The 19,135-nt window shown below is 38.2% G+C and overlaps 1 protein-coding gene across 6 annotated transcripts in view; it reads left to right on the forward strand.

The window, feature by feature from the left end:
- The first annotated feature begins 3,904 nt into the window (after positions 1–3,904).
- Positions 3,905–19,135, forward strand: part of triob (trio Rho guanine nucleotide exchange factor b) — a 125,560-nt gene continuing 110,329 nt past the window's right edge. For 3 of the 6 annotated variants that reach the window (XM_026926128.3, XM_053238381.1, XM_053238358.1), the window contains exons 1-2: positions 3,905–4,176; positions 16,599–16,649. In XM_026926128.3, the coding sequence (XP_026781929.3) occupies positions 4,110–4,176; positions 16,599–16,649 (118 nt within the window). In that variant the 5' untranslated portion in view covers positions 3,905–4,109. The remainder of the gene's footprint in view (positions 4,177–16,598; positions 16,650–19,135) is intronic. The other 3 variants (XM_053238252.1, XM_053238275.1, XM_053238324.1) reach the window with 3 other exon arrangements.

A 19,135-nucleotide genomic window follows, 5' to 3' on the forward strand; every position in this document is an offset into this window, starting at 1 on the left:
GATTTGATTCTTTTGAACGAATTAAGTGAACCAAGCTACTTGTGATTCATTTGAACTACAACCATTCATCTTCAGTGACTCTGGCTCATTCATTCATTCATTCATTCATTCATTCAACTTCAGTAACCCTTAATCATCTCATTCATTCATTCATTCATTCATTCATTCATCTTCAGTGACCCTGGCTCATTCATTCATTCATTCATTCATTCAACTTCAGTAACCCTTAATCATCTAATTCATTCATTCATTCATTCATCTTCGGTAACCCTTGATCATCTCTTTCATTCATTCATCATCAGTAACTCTGGATCACTTCATTGACTTATTGATTCATTCATTCGTTCATTCATCTTCAGTAACTCTGGATCATTTCATTGACTGATTCATTCATTCATTCGTTTATTCATTCATTCATTCATTCATACATTCATTCATCTCTCTTCAGCATCTCTGGATCATTTCATTCATTAGTTCATTCACTCATCTTCAGTAACTCTGGATCATTTCATTCATTCATTCATTCATCTTCAGTAAGCCTGTATCATTTCATTCATTCATTCATTCATCTTCAGTATCTCTGGATTACATTCATTCATTCATTCATTTCATTTCACTCATCTTCAGTAACTCTGGATAATTTCACTGACTGATTCATTCATTCATTCATCCAGCTTCAGTATCTCATACCATTCACTCATTCATTCATACATTCACTCAGTCATTCATCCTCAGTAACTCTGGAACATTTCATTCATTCATTCATTCATTCATTCATTCATTCATTCATTCATTCATTCATCTTCAGTAACTCTGGATCATTTCATTCATTCATTCATTCATTCATCCATTCATTCATCCATCCATTCATTCATTCATTCATTCATTCATCTATCTTCAGTATCTCTGGATCATTTCATTCATTCATTCATTCACTCGTTCACTCAGTCATTCATTTTCAATAACTCTGGATCATTAATTCATTCATTCCCGGATTAGCTACTGTTGTTCTAATCAACAGGGGAGACAGTAACGTCATCTTTCCCATCCAGAGTACAGTGCCCTTTTTGCTGTCTTGGCCACTGATGGTTGTGGCATCGTTGGGAATCGGTTGCACCACTCAAAAGCCGTAGACTGTTTTTTGACCCTGAAATTGCATGCGAAAAATTAATAAATTAATTGCGTAAAAATCACATGTGAATATAAAAACACGTGCACTACATGTGAAAGAAGTGGTAAACATAATATGAAGTGTCTGAAAACACATGAAAAAGTTATATAGGACTCATGTTTTTTCACAAACAAATCTTTGACCTGTTACATGCCAGTAGATCCCCTGGGTCCCACCCAAACCCGAGCCAAATCTGAGCCCCAGTTAAACTTCTGCTCAGGTTCTGGGTAAAATTAAACAAAAAAAATTGTGGCTAGGTTCAAAACAAACAAGGCATGAACACTCTTGATATTGAACCTGATATTACTGTTATGAGAAACATGGCCAGAAATGGATTTTTTATTAAATTGCTGTCATTATGGTTGGAGGCAGGTACTCATTTTTTAATGTTTTTTTCCTTCATCCAGGCTGAAATATCATGAGTCTTCAGTCCAAGGTGAGCCGAGTCAGGTCAAGGGTCCGGCAGTGGCAGCTTGGTCACTTGATCACTTCAAGTCAAATAGGTTTTTATTGTCATTCCTGACTGCCTGAGGGAAGAAACTGTTGCAGAGCCTGCTGGTTGTGGCACGGATGCTCCTGTACCTTCTGCTAGATGGCAGAAGGGTGAAGAGTCCATGAGAGGGGTGAGAGGGGTCGTCCGCAATACTAGTGGTTTTGAGGATGGAGTGGTTGTTGTATCAGGTGTTGATGGTGGATAGAGATACTCCAATGATCTTTCAACTGTTCTCACAATTCTCTGTAGGGTCTTGCGGTCGGAGGCTGTGCAGTTCCCGTACCACACGGTGAGACACCTGGTCAGGACGCTGTCTATCGTCCCTCTGTAGAAGGAAGTTTGGCTCTCTTCAGCCTCCGTAGGAAGTGGAGGAACTGCTTAGGCCTTCTTTCCTAGGCAGGTAGTGTTGAGAGTCCAGGAGAGATCCTCCATCATGTGCATACCAAGAAACTTGGAGCTTTTGACTTGCTCCACAGTTGTTCCGTTGATGACTTATATTATAACAGCAATAAACAGCTGTATCCTCACAAGCCTCTCTGTAATAAGACCAAAAACACAGCTTGTAAAACCCTGATGACTTTCTCGCATCAGAAAATGTAAAGTTACAGCTTTACCTCTGACTGTTACAAAGTGCTGGCATTATATTCCAGAGTTAGTTCCCCTTTTGCTGTTATAATAACCTCCACTCTTCTGGGAAGGCTTTCCTCTAGATATTGGAGCATGGCTGTAGGGATTTGTGCTCATTCAGCCACAAGAGCATTAGTGAGGTCAGGCACTGATGTAGAGGGTGGAGGCCTGGAGTGCATTCAGCATTCCAGTTCATGCCAAAGGTGTTCAGTGGGGTTGAGATCAGGGCTCTGTGCAGGACACTCGAGTTCTTCTACACCAACCTTGGCAAGCCATGTCTTCATGGAGCTTGCTTTGTGCACAGGCGCATTGTCATGTTGGAACTGGTTTGAGCATCTTAGTTCCATGAAGGGAAATTGTAATGCTACAGCATACAAAGACAACCTATACAATTGCGTGCTTCCAACTTTGTGCCAAGAGTTTGCTGAAAGCCCACTTATGGGTGTGATGGTCAGGTGTCCACAAACTTTTGGGCTTATAGTGTACAGTATATATACACAAAGTGCATCCAGTGGCGCAGTGTATAATCTACCATGGTTATCCATGTCTATTTAGGACTGAAGAGGTTTTGTAATAAAGATTCATAATTTAAATGTAATATACTGTACTGAATTTGCTGGTGTTTCATTTTACACTGACTTTAAACTTGGTGTGAAACTCATTTTTTTAAAGATATACAAAAAAAGAAAAACAATAGAGACCATCATGGAAAGTCTAATGGTTTCCACTACAAATACCATCACAAACCATCAGCTAACAATTAAAACCATTACCAGCTTTTTTTTTGGTACCAACATTTGGCATAAACCATTACCATAATTTTGTGTAAAAGGTTTAAAAAAAAATTATAAAATCCATAAGCAAAATATAAATTATGAAAATGTAAAAGAAATGAAACTGCAAATAATGAGAATCACAGAAATTCTAATGGTTTCCATTACAAATACTTTTACAAACCATCAGCTAACCATTAAAACCATTACCATATTTTGGTATCAACGTTTGGCACCAACCATTACCGTAATTTTGTGCCAAGGTTTAAAAAAAACAATAAAATCCACAAAATAAGAATGATCAAAATATAAAAAAATTAAACTGCAAGTAATGAGAATCACAGAAATTCTAATGGTTTCCATTACAAATATCATTACAAACCACCAGCTAACCATTAAAACCATGACCATTAACACTGTTGGTCTTTAATGGTGTCCACTAGACATAAAGGCAACAAAGACCATTACAGCTTCCATTAAACCCATTGCAATACAATTTCCCTTATAACCAGTAAAACCATTACAAATACTATGATGGTTTCTATTGTTTTCTAATGTTTTTTCTATTGGGAAAGAAGGATTGGTGCTTGGGACCTGAGTGAACTTCAGCAACATAATAACAAATAGGAAAATAATAAATAAATTAAAACAAAACAAAGAAAGAGACAAAGTGGTGTAGTATTAAGGTATTTATTAAGGGTGGTGGGGGTAGGGGGGTAGGGGGTAGTGGTCGCGTGCAAGTTTTGTTTCTGCGTGTAAATGATTCGTTATCCGAGCTTGCGAATCGATTCCCTTGCGATCCGCTAACACACACAGAGAACCGATTCGTTGGTGATTCGCTCGAGCCAACATGGAGGGTCGGGGCTCGGCGCGCGACTGAGCGCCTCTCAGGACAGCCTGGTCCGGGTTGCAATGAAGGAAGGAAAGAGGAGATATATATGTATATATATATTAAACCTCACAACCTTTCTCTCTCTCTCTCTATCTTTTTTTAACTCGAGGAAGCTTTTTCTTTTTGTGCTTTGAGTCGTGATTTGAGGAAGCCATGAGCTCGGGGGAAGGAGAGGACGTGTGTAAGGACGGAGCAGATGTAGCAGCGCTCTTTAGAGCCGGTGAGTACAGAAAGGAGGAGAAAAAAAAGGAGAAATGCAAACAAATGCATGCTCGAGGAAACGTTTCGGTGCGGTTCTGAGTCTCAGTCTGCTCTGCTGACGTGAGAAAACTAACAAAAGCTCGTAGGTGGGTGGGTGCGTTGCTCTGGAGAACCGGAGGATGATGACCCAGCTATGAGGCTGCAGATGGGCACGCGCTATCATAATAATAATAATAATATTAATAATAATAATGATGATGATGATGCAATGCATATTCTGCTGTTTGCATTGCTTAGAGTCACGTGCATGGAGCTCTATGCAGTTTGCTGTGTGCTAGAATGATGTAAACAGTCAGCCACGCGCGCGATGGGTCGCAATCGCAACATAAACATGCATATAGAAAAACTGCACGGCTCGTGCAGCATGATTCTGCAGAGTCTCTCTCTCTCTCTCTCTGTCTCTCTACAGCATTCTCCTGCATTAGTTGTTTTCATGCGTGACGTAGGCTCATCTGGGTCTCTCTCTCTCTCTCTCTCTCCTTCTCTCTCTCTGTATGTATCTCTCCAGGGTGGAATGACGTAATCATTATAAACATCCTGCATAGTGCTTGGGTTCTCCTGCAGGGTAGATTGACATTAATCTAACATCTTGCTCTAGCACAGATGCATACAGTATATAAACCTTTTAATGCTTTCCAAAACCCAGTAATAATAATAATAATAATAATAATAATAAAATTACAAGTACATACTTAGTGCTTGGACCCCTAAAAATGCACATAAGGAGCCTTGTGTGTATTCCGGTGTCCACTGTTCCTGGGATAGGCTCTGGAACTACATCAACTCTAACCAGGATAAAGTGAAGATGAATGAAGGAATGAATGAATGAAAGTGCACCAGACAGTCCAGAGTGCAAAAGTTTGCACCCCCTGCATCCCTGTTGGTTTCTGGATGAACATTATCAAAAAAAAAAAAGAAATGTGAGTGCATACTGTGGGAAAAAAAAAACGTGGCAAAATCAAGTGAAGAATTGCCATGACTGTCAGAAGCTAGACGTTGGACGTTGGAAGTTGGAGGAAGGCAGAACGTGAGCGTGCATTGTGTTAGAAATGGTTAATATCACATTTGCAAAGAGAGATGCACACTTCTGAACTGTTATTTCATTTATTTTTAATGTGATTTATTTGTTTTTTTTTAAATATGATTTTTTTTCACTATTAATGTGTTGTTCTTGAAATGATGAAGCAACATCTCCTTTTTTGAGGGTGTGCAAACTTTTGTACTCTGTTTCTTGGGAAACTTTAGCCTTGTTCTAGGTTCATAAATTCATTTGCAGGTGTAGTTAGAGAAAAAAAGTATGGAGTTGATTTTGTGCCAGAGGTTTCAAAATAAAATAGTAAAATCCACAAGCAAAATATAAATGATCAAAATGTATAAGCAAAAATTTTTTGCACATGCAAGTAATGAGAATCAAATCACAGTTAATATTTCAAAATAGGTTACTTCTGATATTTCGCTCTCATTTTGCTTTCTTTTTTTTCGCCTATTTATTAATATTTTTGATGCAGGTTTTTTTTTTTTTTTTTTGATTCTGTCTTTTGGCACATTTTTATGGGGGGCGGGGTGTCCTTACAAGAACGCATTCACCTTATATCTCTATTGATCAACTGATTTTGAAGTGGGAGGTGCTCTGAAAGTTAGCCACGCCCACTCCATTAGCAGTGGTGCTGCCTCTGACATGGAGTGCTCAGCAGCAGGGAAACTGTATTGTAGTTGCATTAAAAAGCAGCTGAATTGTTTATAGATGCATTCACATATACTTCTTTATCATACAAAGGAGTGTCTTCATTCCATCCAGTTTAGTAGCAGTTTCAAAAGATAAATAGATGACGAGGCTGAAGCTGGCTTCTTATTCACCAGCTTCTTATTCGGATTTTTTTGTTTCCACGTTCTGCCTAATTCCGAAACCATTATCTCCTGATTATGAAGATGTCTTAAAAAAATCTGACAATTCCACATGAAACTAAATATATTCTCAAAATGCTCAATATGAACAAATTTACTGTAGAATTTGTTAAATAATGGCTCTGTGAGCCATTTTCATATGAAAATAAGTGGAATGTATTATTATAATAAGGAGATAACGATGTAGGAATTAGGCAGAAAGTACAGTTTGTCTGCATCCGATACTCAAATGCAATGTTCACAGGCCCATTATTAAAAAAAATCCAACAGTTAAATTTCTTCATGCTGAGTGTAACAATACATTACACTTATTTTCATATGAAACTGTCAGATTGATAGGAAATTGTATGTGACTTTAGTGCGCTTCATGGTGCCTTCTACAGGCACGAGCTCGTATGACCTGGAACTTTTAAGGTTGAACGGAAAATCCAAATAAGAAGACAGCTTCATCCTTGTCACCTAGCTAACGTTATCTGTTTAAACTGGATGGCATGAAGACACTTATATGATAAAGAAATATATGTGACTGCAAATACAAATAATTCAGTAACTACTCATATTTTTACAGTAAGCTTTTTAATGCAACTACAATAGTTTCTCTGCTGCTACTGAGCACTCGGCTCTGTTCGTTCAGCCATGATAGAGGCGCCTCCACTGTTAATGGAATGGGCGTGGCTAACTTTCAGAGCGCCTCCCACTCCAAAATCAGTTCACCAATAGAGATTTAGGTGAACGCCTTCAAGCAAAAAAAAAAAAAAAAAAAAAAACAAAAGACAGCAGAAGCAAAAGAAAAAACCAAAACTCTACATCAGAAATATCCATAAATAGAAAAAAAAATGAAAGCAAAGTGAGAGTGTGAATCAAAAAGATTCAAGATCGAAAATTCGGAATTCTGCCTGCTAAAGATTCAAGATCTTTTTGGAAAATGAATTATGATTTGATTCCCATTACTTGCATTTGCAATATATATTTATGTTTTATATAATATATATATACATACATTTTGATATTTTGCATGTGGATTTTATTATTTTACACGAAACTTTTGGCACAAAAGTTAACTCCATAAAAAAAGGCTTTTGCATTTTATCAAATTGTGTTATCACAGTCTCCTGCCACCATCAGGTGAAAGGAAAAATTGCAACATGTTGGCCGGCAAGCCACCTAAAATACTTTCTAAGAGAGGAGGAACCATGAGCCAGTTAACATCTGGATTTGGCCCTGGGGCTGGACTTTGGACACCCCTGATGTAGGCCAACATACTAACAAAAAAAATAAGAAAGCTAAGAAGAGATAAGTGTTGTACCCTAAATTCCCAGAAACGTCTTTAGCAGGCAGAATTCCGAATCTGACGAAATTCAAGGTATGCAAGTCATTCATTTCCCCCCATACCATTTGTGGGTATGTTTTTAAGCATGGCTGGATTAAGGACTTTATATTTCTATTGATATTTCTGCTGTTACAGTCAATAAGTGTTTAAAAAGAATGGGAGTGTGTATCCTCACGCCTCCGTAAATAAAAAACATCAGATGAAATATCTCTCTTAACAGGGTTGTATTGTATAGGCTCCGAGCACCTTCACCACTCCTTTGTCCTGTGTTGGACCATGAACGCCTCCCTGAGGTACTAATGCTCCTTCTGTAACAGATATTATGGATGAGCCAAAGTGCTGTCATGCTTATTTCTGTCCTGCATGCTGTTTCTTTTGCGAAGCCGTCTGTTGTCTCTGTAAACCAGGTGCATCCAGAGACTGGACGCAGGAATGAGCCATATGTTTGCGCGCTTCGTAGTTGAAGCACTACAAAGCACTGTATCCTGCATTATATTAAGATAAATTCAAATACATTTAATATAACCTGATTGCATTATCTATATGTAAGGAATAAAACACGGAGTAAAGCGCTGTTTTAGGAAATAAATCAATAACAGGGTGGTGTGATGTGGCCTGACTCGAAATAAGGTTATTGTTACCACTCAGAAGTTGATTATTTTCCAATAACAGCATGTCCCAGAGTATTTTGTTGCTCTTATACTAGAGCAATTTGTCAACGTTTTCAATATCGCCAACAAAAAAATATTATCCATGTATAATTGTAAGTTCCTAAAATTGTAAAAAGAATTTAAAGAAGACTAGAACATTTGTAGCTTTGTAAATTGTTAAAACTTTTAGATAAATTAACTTTACCATAAATGTGTATGTTTCAAATTGTTAAAATGTTTCTTACACTTATTAATTAAAAACAAGAAAGAAAAAGAAAATGCTAGTACGTAAGACTATAGCCTGCCAGTTTTGCAGACCAATAAATAGCCATCTACATTTTTATGGCTGTTTAGCTTAATTCTGAGCTTTGGTTTATAGTCATTGTGAGTTGAATTCTTTCAGAATCCCAAAACTGATTAAATGAAAGGTAAACAACTAACCGTCAAAATGAGGAGAATCCTGAAGTGCTTCTATGCGTCTGGGATCTTACATTGCATTGAGATGCTGGATCAATACTGTGTGATGCATTGCATAGAGCTGTCTTGGTGTCTTGTTTTGGAATCATATCTTACAATGTTTGTAAATCATATTATGTGGGGATTTAAACCATTCCGTAACTGCTGGATGCTGTATACATAATGCTGTATGCTCGCAGCTAGCATTGCACCAATCAACCAGGGATAAAGGAAGGTCCATTGCACCAATTTAAACCATTCCGTAACTGCTGGATGCTGTATACATAATGCTGTATGCTCGCAGCTAGCATTGCACCAATCAACCAGGGATAAAGGAAGGTCCTTCCCACTCAGACAGCTCTCTATGCTCTCCTGGACACTGGGCTATGGATGTTCATTGTGATTTGAACATGTGATCTCCCAACAAAATAGCAAACTCAGGTTCCCAGATGGCCTTTCTTTTAATATATGGAAGAGAGAAGACCCAGACAGTTCTACAAAATCTTGTGGTTTTTATATTTATATTCATCTTACCCTTGCACTTGATGGACAAATTTACATCAATCTAGCGCAGGAGAGCATGGACAACCATCTCCAGTTCTCCAGCTTGTCAAACACAGGGTATCAGGGCATGGGCACTTAGACACTCCTCCTTGACTAAACACGTTTTGTGTTACCAGACTGTTTCCTATCTCTGTTGCCTTAATTATTCCAACTCTGTGGGCCTTGAGTGGGACCTTTAGCAGCCCACAATGGAGGTGTGTGGAGGACTGTTTTTTTAACCCCACTCCTCACCTGCTTCCAAAGGAATTCTGACCAATCCTGTCCACTCCAGAAGCAATTGTGGCCAATCCCACCGGCTCCTGAAGGAATTATAAGCAATCCCACCAAATGCAACACACACTTGACCATTCCTGCCTGCTCCCAAAGAAAGCTTGACCTCCCTCAGAAAGTTTGACCAATCCTACCCACTCTAGCAGAAAGTTTGACCAGACAGTTTGATTCTCCCTCACCCCCAAGTTTCACAAATCCACATTTCCACCTGCTCCTAAAGAAAGTTTGACCAATCCTGCCTGCTCCCACAGAAAAAATCCTGTTTGCTCCCATAGAAAGTTTGACAAATCCCACCCACCCCCTAGAAAGTTTGACCAACCCCAACCACCTCCGCAGAAAGTCCTCTCCCGGAGAAAGACTGACCAATCTTGCTCACTCTCTCACACCAGCTCCCACAGAAAGACTGACCAATCCTGCTCGCACTCGCAAAACGTTTGACCAATCCCACACCCCTTGCTCCCGCAGTAAGTCTGAACATTCCCACCAGCTCCCACAGAAAGACTGACCAATCCCGCTCACTCTCGCAGAAAGTTTGATCCACTCTGGCAGAAATTGTGACCAATCCTGCTCACTTTTGCAGTTATTATTTTTGTTTGCATTTGCCTGCAATTTCAGAAGTAATTTCAGGCAGCTTCATAATGAGATGATACAAGGCTTAGTCTTCCACATGAAAGCCGGACCTGGAAAAATAACTTGACTGCAGCAGAAGTAACCATACCCCTGGGGGGAGAACAGTATGTTTCAAATGTTATAGGTGCAGCAGAATGGATTGTCACTTGTCCAGTACACATGATTTACTATACATAACTTCATTCCACCAGCTGTACCTTGACAAATGGACTTCTTGGCTACCGTGTCCATGACAGTGGCTAATTTACTCCATACACGACACACTCGTGTCCTAAGTGCGTCTGTCATGACCTACCCAAACCACTTGACAACCTGGCAGCTGATGACCAAGAGGCATCTCAAGCTTTCCTCTCTAAGAAGTTATAACCAATCCAGAAAACCCCAGGCATTCTGGGATGTGGCGCTTTCCGAGAATTTCTGCAGCAGCAGGCTGTCGTTATCGTCCCTGGGTCTTTTGATGTCTAAAAGCACAAGGCAATGCTGTGGCTCTTGAATATTTATATTACACTGCGGTGGCTCTGTGGTTTCATTCTGTACTATAAAAGAAGTCCACAGAATTTGCCGTGAAAGAAACCTAAAGGTCATTACAACTTCTAATGCAAACTCCTGCCGATCACTCAGTGTGGATGGTCTGTTTTCCAGATCAAGGGTTTAATTGAAGTGTGAATGGATTTTATGTCTGCCTGGTGAGCAATTGCTGTACTGCCAGGAGAAGCCATTTGTCTCTGATTCTCTTGTATTGACTATCAAACCAGTGTTGATTCTATCAATGAAAAATGTCATACTTTTTGTGAAAATGATGACATTTTACAAGTACGTAGTACTTTAGAACTGGACACAAGTGCATAAGATTGACGTTAAGCTTTTTTTTTTTTTTTTTTTTTGGGTGAATCCAAGAGTCATTCATAGTCCACAGTATGGGGAAACACACAGGCAGATGGGATTAAAACAGGTCAGGGTCAGATCAAGAGAACTGGAAAAACCACAAACGAGGACCATGGCTTGGAATTAATGGCAAAATCACAACATTCCCAAGACAGCACAGGAAAACACAGAGGGTATAAATACACAAACTAATTAAGGAGAAACAAGGAACAGGTGCATACAATCAGGGAAACTGAGCCAGTCTCAAGACAAGGACAGAGACAGGAGCAAAATTTAGGAGTTGATACCTGAATTACAAAAATGACAATAACCTTCATGGTGCAGGCTGACAACTCTACCAACTTTTTTCCTCTTCAGCTAGTCAAATCCTTGCATCTGTTCTGAAAAAAAAAACTGTGCATTTTTGTTGTTGAACAAGGACAAGGATGCAGAGTTTCTAGCTTGTTCACACACATCCATGAACCAAAGTCAATGTTATCTGAACCAAAGTCAATGTCAACCAAAGTCAATGCTCATTTTAAACTGCTGGACCAGTTATCACTCACCATTCAGTCAATTTCAAGTTTCAGGATTAATGACTGAAATTTGACTAAAACTAATGACCTTTTTGAAAGAAAATGCCAAAACTAACATAATATCAAACTCTTTGCTGCTCCAAGCTTGGCTATGTCAAAGCAACTTTCCCATGGGACTTTCATTTTATCATTTGCTAGTGGTAGAATAATTTAACTTTTCGGTTTCCTGTAATCTGGGGTGGAGGTTTTGACTCCACCGATCTTTTGGAGTTATTCGCTGCTTTTATTATGTCTGATTAGGGGTTAGCTCAAAGAGTGGAGGCAATTGTGGTTTGGACCTTTTCCTCACATTGCCTAATTTCTGTGGTGTGTACTATATGTTTATATATATATATATATATTTATATATATATATATATGTAGTAATATATATTGCAAGAAATATGTAATAAGTCATATTTTCTCATCAACAATGAGTCAATGAGAAAATATGGAACAGTCCAAGGAACTGTCCAAGGTTTTTCCTACTCTATTACATACTGTATGATAAAGTAATGACTTGTATGATGTCTTTGGCTGGTACGTGATCATCTTACCATGTTTTTTTTTTTTTTTTAATTTGTATTTTTGTTGAGTGCCACTTCTTAAATCTAAATCACACTGGAATTTCAATGATAATTTTACTCAAATTGAGTGACTGAAAGCTTCTTTGTTATTAGGAATGAGACTCATGGGTGAGTCCATCTAAAATCCGAAGACTGCTCTCGTTTTTAGCTTACAAAGTCGTAACTTTGCCTCATTGTCGTCAAAATTAACCAGGATGCTTCTAGACTCAGAAAGCCAAGTGTTATGAAATACTGATGAATGCACATCATCTGTTTCTGCCTTGGTTCTTCTGACAGTGGAGGGATTGCAAACAACATATCAGACTGGGCGGAGAGCTTCATTTTCAGAACCCTCAGAGTTTTTTTTTTTTGATGTTTGTTTTTTTTTTCTTGCCAATTTACTTGACAAGGTCAGACTCGGCTGGCCTGCATTCCATGCTAACCTAATTGCCAGTTGGCCTCAGAGGAATCTAGACACATGGGTCGTGAAGTGGCTATGCAATATCATCCCACTGGGAACTGGAGGAAGAGCATTTGGCAGGAGCCCAAGTTTTTGGTGGTTTCTCTCTCTCTCTCTCTCTCTCTCTCACTCTCTCTCAGCATCTCTTCAAAATCTCTCATCCCCCTTTGAAATCTCCCAACGAACCCTGACACACAGTGCACCTACAATGGCAAACAGCTGTTTAAAGGAAGTTTGACACGGACCTATTTTATCTGAAAAAAGGGGCGTCTCATAAAACAAAGATGAAGCCAGAGGATGCACAAGGAATCACTTCTTTCCTCTGATGCTTAACAAGCTGTAACTGAACTTTACCACACAGAGCTGGAGCTCATTAAACAGATACCAAACGACAAGAACACTTTGTTCTGCAGCGACTTAGACTGAAGTTGTGCTTTATTATCCAAGTCCATATCTTTTTTTTTCCATTCCAAGCAGCCAGACATTGTTCCTAATATTAAGATGATATTTCAACTATGTCATTGTGTGTGTGTGGGTGTGTGTGATAATAAAGAAAGCTGGGTGTGTGTGCCTTACTGATACTGTCGGAATAAATCTGCACCCACAGCTGCAGTTCCATTTGGATGGAAATTGGATAAAAGTGAATAATTCATTCTCCACCTGGGGTTGTGGACAAGAGAACTGAGAGTAGCTGTCCATAAAAGCCTCATCTGATCATGGGCTGATATCAGACCCGCATCCATTAGTAGCAACTTGGCTGGTCCCAGATCAGTAAAAATACTAGAACTTCTGAAATGTTTTACATTATGTGCAAAGACGGAAACATTACAAACAGAAAGGAGACTTAACCCAGTTGGGGATTTTGTCATTGATTTTAGATACCCAGAAGAACATATTTAAAGAAACAGGCCCATCATAAAACAACGGTGGAATTAAAGTGTATACATCTGTAGTTTGGCTGTGTGGATGTAATGAAACAGTAGCATACATTGGGTCATATGGAAAAAAGGTGCCCAACAAAGTTACATTTAGATCGGAAATAAGTGTAAAAAAATGTAAATAATAAAAAAATACGTCAGTAAGACTCCATTATAGAAAAACTGTTATGTACATACTGTGTATACACTACCTATAGCAGTATGTGCCAAGGAGTTTTATTCCTCTTATACCACAGAGGTATGCCAATAATTAGTTTTCTACTAATTAAAGAATGATGTGCCATACTTTTTGTCCATTTATAGTTACATTTAATGTTGTGGAAGGTCTGCAAGATGAGTTAGTTAATGTTATCACTTAGGTTGTAATCGCTGTAAACAGTCGTTCCCTCACCAGCCTCTCTTTTTTTCATTCTCTTGGAGTAAAAACAATTTTATATAGGTTCTTATAAGCTAATTAACCATTTTTAAAATTGGTGTACTTAGACGTAGATTATTGTGTTTGCCCTATAAGTCCTTGTGAACTAACTGTTACTATAGAATGCTAATATTTTACAATGAGAGCATTAATATAAACTTGGGATTGGTCTTGCAGTGTGAACTACAGTCAGAAAATCAACACCTTCTGTCCCATCGGACTCAAGAATTCAACAGCGCTGTGGTATAAAACATTTTAACTCTACAAAATACTTGATTTCCTTCCAACTTGCTTAGGGAAATGTATTTGTTACATTTAGCAGTGCTGTATCAATGGTACGACGATCCCGTTGGTTCAGACCAAAAGTCAAAGCTCTCACCAAGTTCCACCCCTTTCACAAATCTCTACTGGTTAAGGATAGGCTTAAGTTGATTATTATGACAGTATAAAAACTAGGCCACAGGAGTAAGTAGTTGGCTGGATCCTCTGCAACTAGCCTGCTGGACCAGGACGATCATTACACTGTATTGGAAGTGTGGTTTAAACAGATCTACAGTACACAGCATCTACTCAGTGAAATGGAAAAGCTCACGTGACTCCCATGGAAGTGAGACAGATGAATTACGAAAAACTGTTTCACTATGGATTAGCCTTTAGGGAACCAGCTAGGGTCTGGATAACCTGGAACTGTTACTGTTGCACAATACCAAATGGCCCACACACACACACACACACACATATATTGTATGTACACCCTCTGGAGTGCGCACAAGTGTAACCACGTGTCTCTGACAGTAAAGAAACTGCACACAGAGCTTTGAGAAAAAGACATTTACTGTGCGTCTGTTCCAGCACACATGCTCGTCCGCTGGTGGGCCCTTTTTACTGTAACAGAGGAAGTCATGGATCAAATAAATGAACTTAGGAATGGTTTAATATACGCGGGTGTTTTAATGAATAGAAAAAAAACATTCAGGGTTTGCGGTTTGCGAACAGCTGGAAAATGTGTGTTGGTATGTATGGAATAGCTGTCCAACAGGATTTACACCCACATGCCTGGAGTTGCTCAGCTGAACACTGGTCTCAATTAGGTTCTCTATCGTGTTTCGAAAACTCAACTTGGCTGCTAACAGAGAGAGGACATTGTGTTCCTTAACCGTGATGGAAATATTGTTTAGTAATATATTGTAATAAAGTGCATTCAGGACATTAATATATTCAGAAATGACATGTAGGCATATTATTGTTAGTGTATCTAAAGCTAAACTGATCATTTACTTGGCACCTCGTGTACCTCTCTACTTCTCAAGTGTACCATTACATGCCACTACGCTATGTCAAAAGTTAAAGTACATTACACTTAGGGTGCTTTCACATATGCAGTGTTGAATCTGTTTGATTCGAACTATGGTCTGTTTTAACAGTTGTGAATACAGCTATATATAAATTAGATATGGGTGTTTTTTTTTTTTTTTTTTGTAAGCAGAGGTATTTTCAAAATTCTGTGTCAATTTTTTTGTGGCTTCTCTATATAAAGAACAACATTTCACATTTAAAACGTTTTATATTTGAATTTTTACGAATGGGGTGCAATTTCTGCTAAATTTCAAATCTAGCTAGCTAGTTACCTTAATCTAGCTAGCTCAGTTAGCAAGCAAACTTCTCTCAGCTGTTTATCTAGCTAGTGTTTGCATAAATTATGCCAAGTCAAAGAGTTTGGTAGTTACTTTAGCAAATGTTATTTAGATTTGTTAGTAAGAGAAACATAGTCAAATAACACGAAACTTATAACAAATTGAGTAGTCTGAGGTAATGTTAGTTTATGAACTGTAAAGACTTAGCTTTAGTACTCAAAGACTTAGCGTCTGCTTTGGCTAATACCCAGCAAAAATATTACTAAAATATTAATATGAAAAGCTTGAAAATTCCTGTCATGTTTTATTCAACACTCAATATTTTATTCAATAAAGTATGTTGCTTTACCTTATATAATATTTTTTTTATCTTATATAATACCGTTGTATAATATCAGACACCAACATTTATCTGCGCGTACTTTAGGAAAGACATTAAGTTATTAATTGCTAAATAACGTATTGTTATCTATCTACAGCCATTTCTCCTCAAAATATCCCCCTCGTCATTTGATCACTATTTTTTAAACACAAGACGTGTTGGATATTCATATTATTTACCTCATTCTGGATATTTCTAGCAATTCTTACAGCTTTCTACAAATGATTTAAATATTCAAGTTTAAGTTTCATCAATTTCAACTGTAACTAAAAGGATTTTTATAATATCGAGAACCTCAGTTCCAGACATTTGAATAGTGCCTATAGGATTAGGATATAAAATAGGATTTTATAATATCAAGAACCTCAATTCCAGACTTTTGAATAGTGCCTTTACGGTGTAAAATTTTTTTTTTTACTGTTCCAGTCTGCTTAAGAGCAACCGTCATCCCGCTGTTAGTTCTAGTTATTTAACTCACGCACTGTGTTAAGACTTCAAGTCAAATATTTCAAGCGTTGCTGTACATTTTCACCCAAGACGCTCACAAACCGGCTTTGAACTACACTGTTTTGTCTCGCGTGACATGTTTTGTAACATGTGGCCGTCTGTGCCGTGCCACATGTGGCACGTTGTTAAATCGCATTTCTTATTCGGTCGCACATCAAAGCTTTTTAATCCTTCATCTCAGAGAGAACTGAGTGTCATTTGTTTTTATTGATTTTTTTTCTTTCTTTCTTTGCAGACTGTTCTCTTCCCAAGTGTGAACCCAAGCTTGATTTAGCGGGACACACAGGTGAGATGATCACCCTTGAGTGGTGACTTTGTTTTGCTCCGCTTTGAAAGTGCAAATCTGGGTTTTAATGTTCTGTGCTCTGTTTGGTCTTAGAGGTCTTTTGTAGTACACTAGAATGATCCTGTTTTGTGGCTTAAACTAAACCACGCAAGCTTTGAGATCATTCCGTTACATAGATTTATACTGGCCTATAATGTCCTGACATCAAATCGTAATCATATGGATGTAGCATAATTCTCACACTTGTATTAGCATTACTTTGAATAAAAGGCATATTCACCAAAACCACTTAATCCCTTCTATAGTACCAACTTACGCGGAGTGACTTGTAACGCGGACACGCCGCATAAACAGATTTTAAAATCATGTGTGATTGTTGATATGGTGACCTTTTCTTTGAGGAGATGTTTCTCGATAACATGACAAGCTGATAGAACGGATATGATAACTAACTTCCACAACATTAAAAGTACCTATAAATGGATAAAAAACAATCATTTCTATCTTTAAAAGTTAAAAAAATCATTAGCATTGAAATATTGCTGTGGTTTAAGAGGTATAAAACACGTCAGGACGTGCCGTCATCTGAAAATAATCCGCTTTGTGTCACATCACAACACCCTGCTGTTGATTAAATTCCTCTAACAGCACAACCCAAAGGTTCTCAATCTGCTCAGTCAAGTCTTGTATGTTCTGTAAGGCACAGTCCAGTCACTGACCATTAAAGGGGCCATTAAAAACAAGCAAGAAACATAAAACAAAGAAAGTTACAATATTTATTTGGCAAAATGAAGTTTCTATAATTTTTTTTACAGGTTCCACTTCAGATAAGCATAGATTTTAGCACTTTTTGGGAATTTTATTTGATATTTGCTATTTTCATGAAAGTAGCTATAAAAACTAATGTAGCTATATGAGATATGAGCTTTCCGTGAAACCATCTGTTCATCAGCATATACTAACTGAACTAATATAATAGTGTAGGAATGGTTCCCAATTTGTTTCAAAGCAGCAGTATTGCATATTGCTGACCATGACCATGACCTAGATTGCAAATGACCACATGGTCCTTCTAGGTAGAATCCAGTTAGAATCAGGGTGGCCTTTTTAAAATGTTAATAAACAAACAAACAAATAAATACATAGCTAGCTAGCTTTGGGTACAGATGGGGAATTTTTGAAATGAAACTGACAATGAATGGATGCACCAGCAGCGGGTTCTGCATTCCCAGCAATGCAAAAGCTCTTCTCTAATTGGACACTGAAGTGTATTAGGTTCATGCCGAGCTCGGGCTGGGTCCGCTGCTCTCTTTTGGACCAGAGAACATTTGCACAAAGGAGCTCTCTGGAGGAGGTTTTAAGGCTTTTGGGCCCATTTCCAAAGGCCTTTACCAGGCCGTCAGGGCAGATTAGACCCTCCACAGTTGCCGGTCCAGTTTGGACTGGTTTTGAAAGCGCGGAGCGTCTCTGTGGTGGAGCAAAGACTTTAAATTGTCGGCTGTGTATCCGGAGCTCTTATTAGGCAGGTGAAAAACCCTTTCAATGATGTTTTGAAAGCCAAGGCTGTTTATTCAGTTAGATAAAACACAGTGGTAGAATAACTGAAGCAAGCCTAAATCTCATTAGCATTGATTAATCTGCAGGCACCAGCATGGCCAAAAATGGTAACAATAACGGTGTGAAGAAGTGCTTTCCAATGCTGTTTTCTGCTTTTTTTTTTTTTTTTAAACATTGGCTGTTAGATAAGTAGGAGACTCTCAGACCATGCAACACCAGTGTTTGGGCCAAATCATTTTTCATAGCGATATTGACATTTTTCTCCCCAAGTTCCAGCTGTAAGACAAATCACTGGTGTATATTATTGCACTTGTTTTAATACGTTACCTTTTCCATAACAGAGGTTTAGCTGTAGCAGTTGACACCTGAAAATGACGCTTTTTTGCTTTTTTCAGCTAAAACAGTGAAATAAACCATGAAATAAATTCACCCAGAGCAGAAGCCAATTCACGGAAGAGGAAAGGAGGCAGGACGTTAAAAGACGCTTTGTACTTTCGCTTTGTGCCGACTTTATCTTTGACTTGTGAATTCGCAAACCTCATTTTGATAAACCAATAGAAAACAAGTGGGACTGTGGTCTTTGGTTGGTCAAAGTGCAGAATGTGGTGTTTATGAAGTATATGGAGTTTTTTTGTGGTAAAATTCTTTTTTTTTTCTCTTTCACCTGCTAGAATTCACCTGCTAGCAATTTTGGCACCTCTCCTATAGTAAAAATGTATACAGGATATATGGTGGACACGTAAGCAGAATAAAAAAACGTTGCAGTTGTTAATAATTTTAAAAGGTAAGTCTTAAATGAGACATTTATTTAGCATTTTTTGGAAAGAGTCTCCAGTGTGATAGGTAAAGCTGTAACTTTAAGATTTCCAGTTCATCATTAACATGCTGAACACTAACATGCTCATTAATAGCATTAAGTCTGAGCCTTT

The sequence above is a fragment of the Pangasianodon hypophthalmus genome, chromosome 1 (assembly GCF_027358585.1).
Source record: "Pangasianodon hypophthalmus isolate fPanHyp1 chromosome 1, fPanHyp1.pri, whole genome shotgun sequence".
Taxonomy (NCBI): domain Eukaryota; kingdom Metazoa; phylum Chordata; class Actinopteri; order Siluriformes; family Pangasiidae; genus Pangasianodon; species Pangasianodon hypophthalmus.